The 12,804-nt window shown below is 48.5% G+C and overlaps 2 protein-coding genes across 2 annotated transcripts; both read left to right on the top strand.

Annotated features, from left to right (window-relative positions):
* The first annotated feature begins 149 nt into the window (after positions 1–149).
* On the top strand, positions 150–2,720 carry RNF222 (ring finger protein 222). Its single transcript, XM_070479074.1, has one exon. It carries the CDS (start codon positions 201–203, stop codon positions 834–836), a length of 636 nt encoding a protein of 211 aa, XP_070335175.1. The 5' UTR covers positions 150–200; the 3' UTR covers positions 837–2,720.
* Positions 2,721–7,823: 5,103 nt separating this feature from the next.
* Positions 7,824–12,761, top strand: RPL26 (ribosomal protein L26). Its single transcript, XM_020869071.2, has 4 exons — positions 7,824–7,986; positions 9,141–9,313; positions 10,369–10,509; positions 12,603–12,761. The coding sequence occupies exons 1-4, from the start codon at positions 7,839–7,841 to the stop codon at positions 12,729–12,731; spliced, it is 591 nt and encodes a 196-aa protein (XP_020724730.2). The 5' UTR covers positions 7,824–7,838; the 3' UTR covers positions 12,732–12,761.
* The last annotated feature ends 43 nt before the right edge of the window (positions 12,762–12,804 follow it).

The raw sequence follows: 12,804 nt of genomic DNA, 5'->3' as shown, positions 1-12,804 counted from the left end.
GGCTGGGATCTCTGCTTGTCAGTCCCCCAACTCCCCTTCCAGAAGTACCCTCTCATCCCCTCCCCAGGGTCCTGGTGTGATTTGGGGAGGTCCCTGAGGAAGAGCGGCAGCAGTGAGGCAGGCAGGGGAACCAGGCCGGAAAAGGCACTGATGCTCAACCCTTCCCACCCACAGCCAGGGCCCTGCCCTCCTGCTCGGCCATGTCTGAGGGCGAGAGCAAGGACAGCTCGGGCAGTGAGTGCCCCGTGTGCTACGAGAAGTTCCGAGAGCTGCAGGGCGCCAGCCGGACGCTGAGCTGTGGCCACGTGTTCTGCCATGACTGCCTGGTCAAGTACCTCCTGTCCACGCGCGTGGACGGCCAAGTCCAGAGGACCATCATCTGCCCCGTCTGCCGCTATGTCACCTTCCTCAGCAGGAAGAGCTCCCGCTGGCCCGCCAAGCTGGACAAGAGCTCCCAGATCCTGGCCGTGCCTGTGGGCCTGCCCCCAACACCACTGCCGGACACCCTGGGCCACACCAACCCCCTGGCCCTCTCCCAGCCCATCTGGAGATCGTCCCCGGGCCAGGGTGGCCAGCTGCCCTTGGACCCGCAGCCCAGCCTGCCCCGGGAGCCACAGATCTTCATCATCAGCCGCCATGGGATGCCCCTCGGGGAGCAGGACAGCGTCCTGCCGCGGCGCAGTCTGGCAGAGCTCTCCGGGGCCTCCCCGGCGCCCAGCTCCACGCGGTCCTTCTGCTGCCGCTCCCGGGCCCTGCTGCTCATCACCCTCATCGCCGTGGTGGCTGTGGTGGCCGCCATCCTCCCCTGGGTGCTGCTGGTGAGAAAGCAGGCATGAGTGGGGGCACCAGTCGGAGAGCCCCGCTGGAAGGTGCCCGCTCGCACAGCCAGGTTGGCCGTGGCCTGGGAGGGGCCCAGTGCAGCCCTGGGCCAGCGGAGCCTCAGGGGCAGCCCGGGGCAGAGATGGGGTGTTAGGGTGCTGACTGGCGTCACCTGGCTCTTTGCTCCCAGCAGGGATCAGAAAGGACCAGGAGGCAGGACCTCTGAGGCAAGAGCTTGGGTGGGGCAGGGGAACTCTAAGCTGAGAAGGAAACTCCAGGTTCCAGGCCAGGGAGGAAGTGTGATGGACGCCCCTCCTCAGAAACCACAGCAGGGGTACACCTCAGCAAATACGCGTCCCTCCTCTAGGCTAGAACCCAGCGAGGCTGGGGGTGGGGTGGGTAGCTGCCTCACCTGTGGGTGTCCCCATCTGCCAGGTGACCTACCCAAGGCCAGGTGGGACTCTGACTGGGGGCACCTCTGCTGGAGGGGTCCACGAGTGAGACCCCTCCAGGTCAGAACTGCGGGCCAGGATCCCCGGCATGCTCCCAGGAGCAAGTAGACGGGATGCGGTGGCACAGGGACCAAGGCGCATGTATTCCCCAGAATCTCAGCACCATCCCCCCACCCTGTCCCTGACCCCCAGAGTTGGGTGCACGCCTTCCTACCCCTGGAACCACCAGTCTGGAAGGTCTTCCCTAAGGGAGAGGTTGAGCTCCGGGGCTGAGGCCCAGAATGCCTGGGAGAAGGGACAGAGAAGGGGAGCTGAGGCCACGTTGGGAATCAGGGTGACAGAGGTGGAGGCCAGTGGAATGGCCCACAGACAGAGCTAGGGGCTCCCCAAGCCCCTCAGCCCGACAGTGGCCCAGGTTTTGAGTCCTGGGGTTTTCAAGGATGGCCTTCCAGGTGGGCAGTGCGGGAGCTGCCTGGTGGCTGGGACCTGAGTCAGCTGAGAACTATGTGGGCACATGAGCCCCTGGGGGCTCCCACCTCCCGCCCAGCCTGTGACCAACCACTCATTAGAGGCCACACCAGCCAGGCCAGTTCCTGGGGTGGATTCCCAGGCTGGGCTGGGTGAGGAAGGGTGGGGAGGAAAACAGCTGTGCTTGGCAGGGACGCTTCTATCTCAGTGAACACGGAACCCAGCTGCTATCAGCTGCTGGCCAAGGTCACGTCACCTGGGCACCCCACCTGAGCTGGGGCTCCTTGAGGAGGACACTAGAAAAGGCTCAGGTTGGGCCTTATCTGGGGAGTGAGCCATTTGGGAACAGCTATTTCCTGTTTATTAAGGCCCACAAATCAATGGGCCATCATCTTAATTTTAGGGTTAAAAACAGCAAAACCTCAAGCTCTCTTGAATGGGTGGTTTCTCGCAACCCAGCTGTTGCAGCAGCCATGCCCTCCGCAACACACGCCTCGGCGGAGCTGCTACACGTGGGCAAAGACAGAGAGCACTGCCTCTTGTCAGGTGGCTCAGTCATGTCCAACTCTTTTGCAACCCCCATGGACTGTAGCCCACCAGGCTCCTCTGTCCATGGGATTCTCCAAGCAAGAATATTGGAGTGGGTTGCCATTTGCTTCTCCAGGGAGTCTTCCTGACCCAGGGATCGAACCTGAACCTACAGTGTCGGCAGGAAGACTCTACCACTGAGCCAGCCGGGAAGCCCACCCTGCCGCTCACCTAGTTCCTAAAAGCCCGTCTGTAAGGTGGTCATTTGCGGACCATTAGGGGAGGGGGTCCACACTGCAGGAGGTGTCCGGGCACAGGGAGAGTTGATCTAAAGCACCTCTGGGCTTTCTTCTGGTATTTTCAAGTCAAGAGAACACAGGTGCTATTGGGGGAAGTACAGGTGAATTCATGGGGAAATATTTATTACAGGAAATAAAATGTTATATTTACAAAGACTCTAGTGAATCCGTTTTAATTACAGCCAGGCTGCTTTTAACAGTGTCATGAATTTCTGGGGACCCGATTTTAAGTCTTTGCAGACTCTATTGTGTTTGCCGAAAAGTTAATTGCAAAATACCTCTAGCATTTCCATACTGTTCAGCGGTGACTTATAGATGGAACTTCTTTCATTTTCAAAGAATGTCAAAAGCTGTGTTGTTTTTTTTAAAATAAAGGTCTATATTTTCTCAAAAATTTAAGACAAATTGCAGATACATGTGGAAAGTGCTGAGCTTGGACTTCTAGGATTGTTCATTTTAGATGAAAAAAAAATGGTCCAAAAACTCAGATTTGAACGGCTCTTAAACATTTACTCAGCCACATTTGTGAAAGGAATGCAAATTATAATTCTGCTTGGCATCTCAATTTTCACCTACTCAATTGTCAAACCCTAAAAGTTTCAAAACCCACTCTGATGCCAAAGCTGAGGGACAGAGGCGAGGCTGGTATGCTTGTGTGTGTGCGTGCTCAGTCGTGTCTGATTCTGCGATCCTCGTAGCCCACCAGGCTCCTCTGTCCATGGAATTTTCCAGGCAAGAATATTGGAGTCGGTTGTTATTTCCTACTTCAGGGGATCTTCCCCACCCAGGGATCAAACCTGTGTCTCCCACATTGGCAGGCAGATTCTTTACCACTGTGCCACTTGGGAAGCCCAGGTGGAGTCAGTGGGAAGGTATATTGATAAAACCCCCAGGAAGGAAACTTCCCTGGTGGTTCAGTGGTTAAGACTCCCAATGGAGGGGGCATGGGTTCAATCCCTGGTCAGAGAAATAGTTCCCACATGCCTCAACAAAGATTAAAGATCCTTCACGCTGCTACTATGATTCAGTGAAGCCAAATAAATATTAAAAAAAAAAAATAGGAAGGGAAATTTGACATTATCAAAATGTCCACTTGGACCCAGAAATTCTAGAAATGTATCTGACAGATATGCTTGCATGTTGGGGCATCAACATATGTTATACAATTGCACTATTATTCCTAAAAACCAAGAATCAGGAAAACCCTACAAGCGATGCAGAGAATATCACGCAGCTGTGCAAAGAACAAGGAAGGACCTGCAAACTGACCCGGAAAGTCAGCAAGACCTAATGGCCAATGGGCAAAGGCAAGGTGTAGAACGCTGGATGTCCGATAATACAATTTGCGTCGAAAGTGGGGGAATAAGAATTTACTTTCCAGAACACTTCCCTGGCTGTCCAGTTATTAGGACTTCCCCCTCCCAATGCAGGGGGCCCAGGTTCCATTCCTGGTCAGGGAACTAAGATCCCACATGCCGTGGGGCACAGCTGAAAGAATAAAAAAAGAATTTACTTTCCGATTTGTTTATTTGTGCATAAAGCAACTGGGAAGATTTGAAAAAAACTAGAAAGAGTGATCAGTTGTGGCAGGGGATGAGAAAATGATGGAACAGGAAAGGAACTTCTCTCTTTACCTTTGGCATTTTTGGATATCTGAGCCAAGTAAATGTATGGATTATTCAAACATTAAATTGAAAAATTATATTAGAAGCTAAAGATACCTTCAGTGTACACACCTGTTGCCTGGTGAGTGAGGAGCGGGCTCCAAGAAGGTTTGAGAGCTGCCAAACTGCTTGTTCTGTGGTTCCAGAGTGTTAGCTACCGGCTCTGAGGGGCAGGTTTGTCTGGTCCCAGGTGTGACATTTTAGGCTTAACAGGCACCCCGGGAAGGAAAGTAAAAAGTTTAATATTGTCAGCGTTCCTAAGTTCCTATGCATTTCTCTGGGTCCCACCTTTTTTTTTATTCTTTTTTGCCACATCACATGACATGTAATGAATTCTCTGTTTCTCCACTGTACCCCGCCCCATGCCCTCCCCCACAGCACATCATCCTCCCTAGACACTTCATTACAAGTCTGTCTCCTTCTTTTAGATGGCCTGCTCCTTGAGAGGCTAGATCTCACTGATCTTGGTAAGATCATACAAGTGTCTGGCACAGCAGTTAGCAAAGAATCAAAACTGGATAAATATTTGAAGCATGCATAAGTGAATGGATAAACAAGTGAACCAATGAACAAACATGATGGCCTGGTGTCCAGAAAAAAAGTTTAGTCCAGGGATGCAGGCATGAAACCTGGATAATACCCAAAAAATACCCATAATATCCTTTAGTGTCTTCAGTTCAGTTCAATCACTCAGTCATGTCCGACTCTTTGTGACCCCACAAACTGCAGCACACCAGGCCTCCTTGTCCACCACCAACTCCTGGAGTTCACCCAAACCCATGTCCATTGAGTCTGTTGATGCCATCCAACCATCTAGGGCTACTCAAAGACCACTCTCAGGATGACCCTAAGGAGCCAGTTTAAAAGGACTCGTGGGGGACTTCCTGGTGACACAATGGTCAAGAACCTGCTTGCCAATGCAGGGGACAAAGGTTCGATCCCTGCTCCAGGAAGATCCCACATGCGGCAGAGCAACTAAGACCACGTGCCATAACTACTGAGCCCTAGAGCTATAATTAGCGAAAACCATGTGCCTAGAGCCTGTGCTTCTCAACAAGAGAAGCTACCATAGTGAGAAACCTGTGCACTGCAAGGAAGAGTAGCCCCCACTTGTCACAACTAGAAAAAGCCCATGTGCAGCAATGAAGACCCAGCATAGCCATAAATAAATAAATCGCTCTTAAAAAAAGAAAAAAGACTCATGCGGGGACTTCCTTGGCAGTCCAGTGGTTAAGGCTCAATAACAACAACAACAAAAGGACTCATGTAAGAACAATGTGGAGAGAGAGAGCAGCCAGGCGAGGTGGCCCAGAGGTTCAAGTGGGGTGGAGCCATGACACCCAACAGACACTCGTGAAGATAAACAGGCTATAACTAGGCTACCAGTCATCTCCCTCTGTGGGTACAATTTCCATCCATCTTCATAAAGTGATTATGCTTCCATGTGGTGGGCTTAGGTTTAATTAGGAGGACTGTGTTGCATGGAGAGAATGAGGCAAAGAGGCCTGAAAGGGTTGGGTGACAGCGAAGAATGATGGGGAGGCTGAAGAAGCAGAGAAGACCTTGGTGGGAAGAGAGGAAGATGATGATGAGACCTGAAGAAGAGATAAGAAGAAAGAGAAGCAGGTAAGACAGTAGAGACCAGAAAGGAAGGCAAGTAGGAAAGCAGGTGCCTTCAGAGGCCCCCATGACTATCCACATGCAACTCAAACTCAGCTCAACTGCAGAACCCCATGGGCTCCTGTCTGAATGCCTCTCATGCCAGCCACAAGGACCTGGCTCCTGGAGACACTGTGTCATGGACTTCACACCTCAGTGCCTTCCCTCAAGCTATTCCCACTGCCTCTAGGAGCTTTTTTTTTTTTAATTTATCTATTTTTAATTGGAGGGTAATTGCTTTACAATGTTGTGTTGGTTTCTGCCACACATCAACAGGAGGAGATAATTGTAACATTCTTCAAAAATCAGTCAAGGCTGACTTCACCCCAGGTCTTCCCTGACCCCGGAGTCCTCTTCTGTTCTCCAAGCACAGAAACACCTAAGGGCAGCTGGGCTCAGTGAGCACTTTTCTGGGTTTCTGTGGTGGTTGATTTCCTTGTTTCTCTCTCCTCTTAGACAGAGAGAGCTTCCTGCAGGCAGAAACTTTGACTAATTTCATTTCCAACTCCAGTGTGCAACTCCAGGCTGGCCCCATAAAAGATGTTCCATGAACATTTGTTGAAAAGAATTGTAGCAGAGGAATTCTGCTCTCCCTAAATTTCTGAATTACAAATGAAATCCTGGACTGTGTCTTCACAGCATATTTAAGAACAAAACTAAAAAAAAAAAAAAAAAGAACAAAACTATTTTTAAATCATGAAAGCACACGTTCTTGCGACTTCTCTGGTGGTCCAGGGGTTAAGACTCTGAGCTTCCACTGCAGGGAGTGAAGGTTCTACCCCTGGTCAGAGAACTAAGATCCCACATGCCACAGGTGTAGCAAAAGAAAACACACACACACAATCTTGACTGACTCCCCTGTGGGCTCTCAAGGATATGATTTCTTACTCTGACGTGACCCAATGGGTTCTTACATTTCAGGCCCGCTTAGGGAATTACCAGAAGGAGCGGAAGCCAGCCTGCAGGTATTTGTCTATAACCTATGGGTTCTCTATAACCTTGCACGAGCTCCTCTCGCTTCTCTGTGGCTCAGCGTCCCCATCTGTGATATGGAACAACAATACCAGGATTACAAGACTCTGGTAGATTAAAGGAGTTAAAACTGCAGTGAGTGCCCCTAGGACTCTGCAAGCTCAGAGTCTTAAGCATCATGAAACGTGTCTTCCCTCCTATGACACCTGTATTATTCATTCAACAGAAACCGGTCCCTTACCAGGTGCGCGGCCGGACGCACGGCGGGAGTTCACCCTGCACTGCAATCCTTTTGCAGGGGAGCGCACCCCTTAGGCCTGCTTCCATCAGATCCTGAACTGAATGAATGCAAGCGGTAAAATGAGAAAAAGGGCACGGCTATGAGCGTGGAAGGGCTTCCTCACGCCGCGCTCCTTCAAGGTGTGGTCTCGGACCAGCACCCCCGGCATCACCTGGAAGCGCGTTAGAAACCCGGGTTCAGTGCTATTTTCCCGGGATTGTGGGGACAGACTCGCGGCCCAAGTCCTCGAAGGCCCCTCGCTGGCGGGAGCCGAATCTCTGGCGGGCCTCGAGAAAGAGTCCGCACACTCGGGTGTGTTCAAGCGGCAGCACGCGCCGGGCTGGAGCTGGTTACGCGACACGAATACTCGACAGGCCCACGGCCTTTGCCTGGGATGTCCAGGTAACCGAGGTGACCAGCTAGCTGGAGTCCCAGCGCCACCTGGCGGTCAAATATAGGACACTCCCGTCTGGTATTCGAGAGTGAAGGGACACAGGTCCCTGGGGCCGCTCACTTCCTCAACACCCTCCACGACAGTAAGACCCCGAACAGGTCCCACCACTCGCCCGGGAACTATCGTCCCCAGAGGACACAGCTGCAGAATCCAGGACTCCCATCGGAGACTCCAGGACCTGGAGAAAAAATTTTGCAGTCCCTCGCAGTTCCCCTCCGAGCCACGAGACGGCGCTAGTCATCGATGTTTTCCCAGTTTCCTCTCCGCGTTCAAACTCTGTGCCTCTCTTGCTCAAGAAACATCGATCTCGCGAGATCTTGCGGAAACTTACAGAACCGGAAGCAGCCTGCAGATCTCTTCCCTTCTGTGGCCATCGCTGAAACGCCGGCGGGTAAGTGTTTCCCGGGACGAAGCGTATAATAATCCGCAACCATCTGTTCAAGGGCACGGTGATTTTCGACCCGGAGTGCCCCAGTACTGTTCCGGCGGTCGAATAGCAGCTAAGGAGGGGGGCCAGGATGGTCTTGGCTTTTCTTCTAAGCTCAAGGGCTGCCGGGCCGGAGGAAGGAGGAGGAAAGAGGGTTTTGAGACTTGGAAACGGGAGCTGAAGGGGAGAGACCCTGTGGCAATGGTGTCTCGTCTGGGCAGAATAGTTTCCTAAAGAATGGTCTTGGGTAGTTTCTTGGTAAAACTTTCAGGCCTCGCACGCCCGTTGGAAGACTTTTTGGACCCGAGTTCTGTGCGTTTTCCAGGTTCGGGATATAGGGTTTGATTTCATTCATTTGGGAGGAGACTTAATGTGCAGGCTCCGTTCCGTAGATTAACGTTGATTGTTTTTTCTGAAACGTGGTAATACGTTTGAATTGAGTTTTCAAGTCTCCTTTACCCTAATTAACAGAGATATAAGCACTGTCTTAGCTTCCTTACGCAGTAATTGTGGAGTTTGGGTTTCCCTGGTGGCTAAGACGGTAAAGAATCCGCCTGCAATGCAGGAGACCGGGTTCCACCCCAGCATCGGGAAGATCTGAAGAAGGGAATGGCTGGTTAGGCACTATAGTGTTCATGCCTAGAAGAAGTCCATGAACAGCGGAGCCTGGCAGGCTACAGTCCGTGGGGTCACAAAGAGTCGGACATGACTGAGCGACTAACACAAGGAGTTTGAGAGTGTAAACAAAAAGGTTAATTCCAATAGGTCTGTGAGCTATGGGAAATTCTTCTATTCTGTAATTAATTTTAAAAATCCCAGGGAGAAGGCGAGGGTGGGACGTTCAAAGAGAACAGCATTGAAACAAGTATACTATCAAGGGTGAAACAGATCACCAGCCCAGGTTGGATGCATGAGACAAGTGCTCAGGGCTGGTGCACTGGGAAGACCCAGAGGGATGGGATGGAGAGGGAGGCGGGAGGGGGGATCGGGAAAGTTAATGTGACAGGTTTTGTGAGCATTGTAAACTTTCAAGATGAAATTGTTGCAGATACTTGTTTGTAAACTGAATGAGATTTTGGTCCTTTAAGGGTTTACACCTCTTTTAACTTTTTATTTAGCCAAAATGAAGTTCAATCCCTTTGTGACTTCTGACCGAAGCAAGAATCGAAAAAGGCATTTCAATGCACCTTCCCACATTCGCAGGAAAATTATGTCTTCTCCTCTTTCTAAAGAGCTGAGACAGAAGTACAACGTTCGATCCATGCCCATCCGAAAGGACGATGAAGTTCAGGTATGTGCTGGTGTTCAGGTCATCTTGTTGGACATCCTGCACTTTATTAACAGACGATGGGTTGAAACGTAAACTGCTTTTTTCACCGTTACTCTTCGGTGAAAATCTGTTGTCCCAAGCATCAGATGCAGTCGTGATAAAATGAAAGATGGTTTGGAACCAGAACATTAGCTTGGGCTTATCTTTTTCTGGGTATGTTTGGTCATTAGAGAGGCATCTGAGAACCAGTAAACAAGTCTATCTAAATCAAAATTCAGATACACAAGTTCCAGGGAACTAGCAGTCTGGGTGTTAAGACTGCACTCCCAATGCAGGGGACACGGGTTAAGTGAGAACTTCCATAAATTCTAGCTGTAACCTGCAGCTAGTGATTAATAAAAGATTTAAAGCAATCTCTTAAGCAGCTTCCATGTCACCAACATTTCATGAGGTAAACAGCCGTTTTTCGCTCCTGAGCTGGTGCTAAAATTGCTGGTAGATTTGAGAGGCCATCTTCTGCTTCCAAGATATTTTAATCTGAGAAAGTCTGTGATTGGGAAGAAGCATCTATTCAGAAACAATGTGGCTGGCTGAGGATCATCGGGGAGAGAATGATATGTTCGTTAACCTTTGGGAGAGAATTGGCCTGTTCCTGAAGTATTAGCTGCTGCTCATGCTCTGGCATTTAGTTGGACCCTTTAGTAGGTTGTGAATTTAAATATTTGTGGCCTTTTCCCTTTGAAGTGATAGTTTCCTTGTCAACTGGTACCAAAAAACAAGGTGGGCTTGTTGCTCATTTTTGACCCTGAAACAAGCCCACCACTGCTGGTGGCCCATCAGTTGTAGAGATGTACTGTCCATCACTGTAGTTTATATGGGGCATAGTTTACTTGCAGGTTAGTTGAAGCCAGAGAGAGAATTACTGGCACATTTCCATTGACCATTAGGTCTTTCAAAATTGGAAGGTCCTATATATGTATATGATAGAATGAGGTTTACCTGATTCATAGATTTACTGGTTTACAAGTTTAATGTTCCTTTATCCGCATATATGTTACTTCTGAATTTGCATTTAGGTTGTACGAGGGCACTACAAAGGGCAGCAAATTGGCAAAGTGGTCCAGGTTTACAGGAAGAAATACGTCATCTACATTGAACGAGTGCAGCGGGAGAAGGCTAATGGCACAACTGTCCATGTGGGCATTCACCCCAGCAAGGTGGGTGTTTTTGAGAATGCTTGAGATGGGGGAAAGAAATTACAGCAATCGCTGACAAATGTGACTGCTTGTTGACAGAAATAGATTTTAGGTGTTCTGGAAATCAGTCTTAAAGCCAGTACTATTTTTTTTTTCTGAAATCAAGGTGTCTAACAGTTATCCTGTATGTATGTATATGTAATGTACCTTTTCCTTAAAAAGTATTGGTAAGCTGATTGATCAGTCTAACAATGAATAGATCTTAAGATCTAGGAAATAGGGTAATGTTTAGATGCTATGGAGGCCATACCCTGTGTGTTAAACAGAATTGAGTAAGCTGTCAGGAAAGTAGGTCTTAAGCCATTTGCAGGTCTAGAGCTCAGAGACTAGGTTCATTGATAGAAGATAGTCTAATTCTCCTATCCTTGACTTCAATGTGGATTCTCCAATACTGCTTTCTCTTGAAAGGTAATAAATGCACTTGGTGCCTGTTCAAATACTGAGGTGTTGGTTTTTTAAAATCTTGAGTTGGCACCATAAATCTAATCTTGAGACTACACAAAAGTCAAAAGACTAATACATCCGTTGCTTTATCTTTCACCTAGAATTCACAGCTACCATTTTCTTTCCCTTCTTCCCTACCCCTCCAGTGGATTACAAACATCATGACAGAGTGCATCTCCTAAGAGCAAGGGCTTTCCCACTCTACTACAGTCTTATTTTTGCCCCTAGGACTTGGATCAGCTGCTGTCAAGGTCACCAATACAGTGTTTTCTGAACTTAACGTCGCGTTTGACACCGTTGATCTCCCTCTTTGACTCGCCTTCATCTCTTATTCCAAACACACCTCAATATCCAGTTAACGATTTTGCTTTTCAACTTGGATATCTAATCAGTATCTCAAACCCAACATCTTTAAACTACTGGCTTATTTTATTCTTGAACCCTCTTGCTCGTAGTAGTCTGCTACCAACACTGTGTGTGTGACAGGTCTGTCCTTCTCAACTGCTTAGGCCAGCACATCATCATTGATTGTTGACTGCTGTCACATTATATCCAGAATCCTGTCTGCTTGTTACCATCAGCGTGGCCTACAAGGCTCATCTCCAGGGACTTCCCTGGTGGTCCAGTGGCTAAGACTCTGTGCTTCCAGTGCAGGGGGCATGGGTTTGTTCCCTGGTTTGGGATACTAGATCCCACATGCCACAACTAAGACCTAGCGTGACCATATAAAGTTCACTCAACAGCTACTACTTGGTGGTTTCACTCTCCATGTCTGCTGGCCTCTTTGCTGTTCCTGTAATTATGCTACTGTGTGGTGGTTGGCAGCATTCACCTGGCAGCTTCACAGAATTGTATATTCTGTTTCCTAGTCTACTGAAGCAGAATTTGGGGGTGGGAACAAGGGGTCTATTTTAACAAGCCCTTCAGACACACTCAGATCTGAGAAATACCTATTAAACTTGGAAGTTATCCTGCCTCTGGACTTGAATGTTTGCTGTTCTCTTTGAAACACTTCTGCCTTCTCAGGTCTCTGTTCAAGCCCTTTTCTTGGGGCCTGCCTGACATTGATAACAATTTAACCCCTTTCCTCCAGCATTTCATCTCATTAAATATAACCTCCATGGTAGTCGAGATTGTCCTTTGGTCACTATGCTGAATCCCCAGATCTTGTTCACTGCTATCTTCTTCCTTCCTTCCTAACACTAAAGTCTTCATAATCTGGATACCTTTAGTGACAAATCTGTTGGAATTTAATTTCCAGACTTACGGGACTAAAGATACTGTGGAAATAAAAATGTGTATGACTTAGTTAGCTTATAAAACTGGGGTGAGAGGAGTGGAATTGTTGAAATATATTGCAGTAGAAGCAGCTGATTTTTATCACAGAAGACGTGAGAAGAACCAGCAGTGCCACACTGCCTTCTCTTTTGTGGGCTGAACATTAGTGAACATTTAAGTCAGATTTGTTTGGGGGTAAAGAATCATTTCTAGCAATCCATTTTAAGCAATCCAGTCCCACAAGTGGGAGACTGAATGTTGGACCTTTCCATGTGTTCTGTATTGGTGATTGTTTAAAGCTTATAAAGTTTTTTTTTCTTACTTGTCTGCAGGTGGTTATCACCAGACTAAAACTGGACAAAGACCGCAAAAAGATCCTCGAACGTAAAGCCAAATCTCGCCAAGTAGGAAAGGAAAAGGGCAAATATAAGGAAGAAACAATTGAGAAGATGCAGGAATAAAGTCATCTTGTCTACAGCTTTCATTAAAAACTGTTAAAATGAAGAGTCTTTATGTGTGGTGCTTTGGGACAAG

The sequence above is a fragment of the Odocoileus virginianus genome, chromosome 17 (genome assembly GCF_023699985.2).
Source record: "Odocoileus virginianus isolate 20LAN1187 ecotype Illinois chromosome 17, Ovbor_1.2, whole genome shotgun sequence".
Taxonomy (NCBI): Eukaryota; Metazoa; Chordata; class Mammalia; order Artiodactyla; family Cervidae; genus Odocoileus; species Odocoileus virginianus.
This window is presented reverse-complemented; position numbering and strand designations above follow the sequence as displayed.

Coding starts and splice junctions, on each gene's coding strand:
- RPL26 (XM_020869071.2), top strand. CDS start 7,839: ATGTTTTCCCAGTTTCCTCTCCGCGTTCAAACTCTGTGCCTCTCTTGC. Junction 7,987..9,140: donor CATCGCTGAAACGCCGGCGG/GTAAGTGTTTCC, acceptor CTTTTTATTTAG/CCAAAATGAAGTTCAATCCC. Junction 9,314..10,368: donor GAAAGGACGATGAAGTTCAG/GTATGTGCTGGT, acceptor ATTTGCATTTAG/GTTGTACGAGGGCACTACAA.
- RNF222 (XM_070479074.1), top strand. CDS start 201: ATGTCTGAGGGCGAGAGCAAGGACAGCTCGGGCAGTGAGTGCCCCGTG.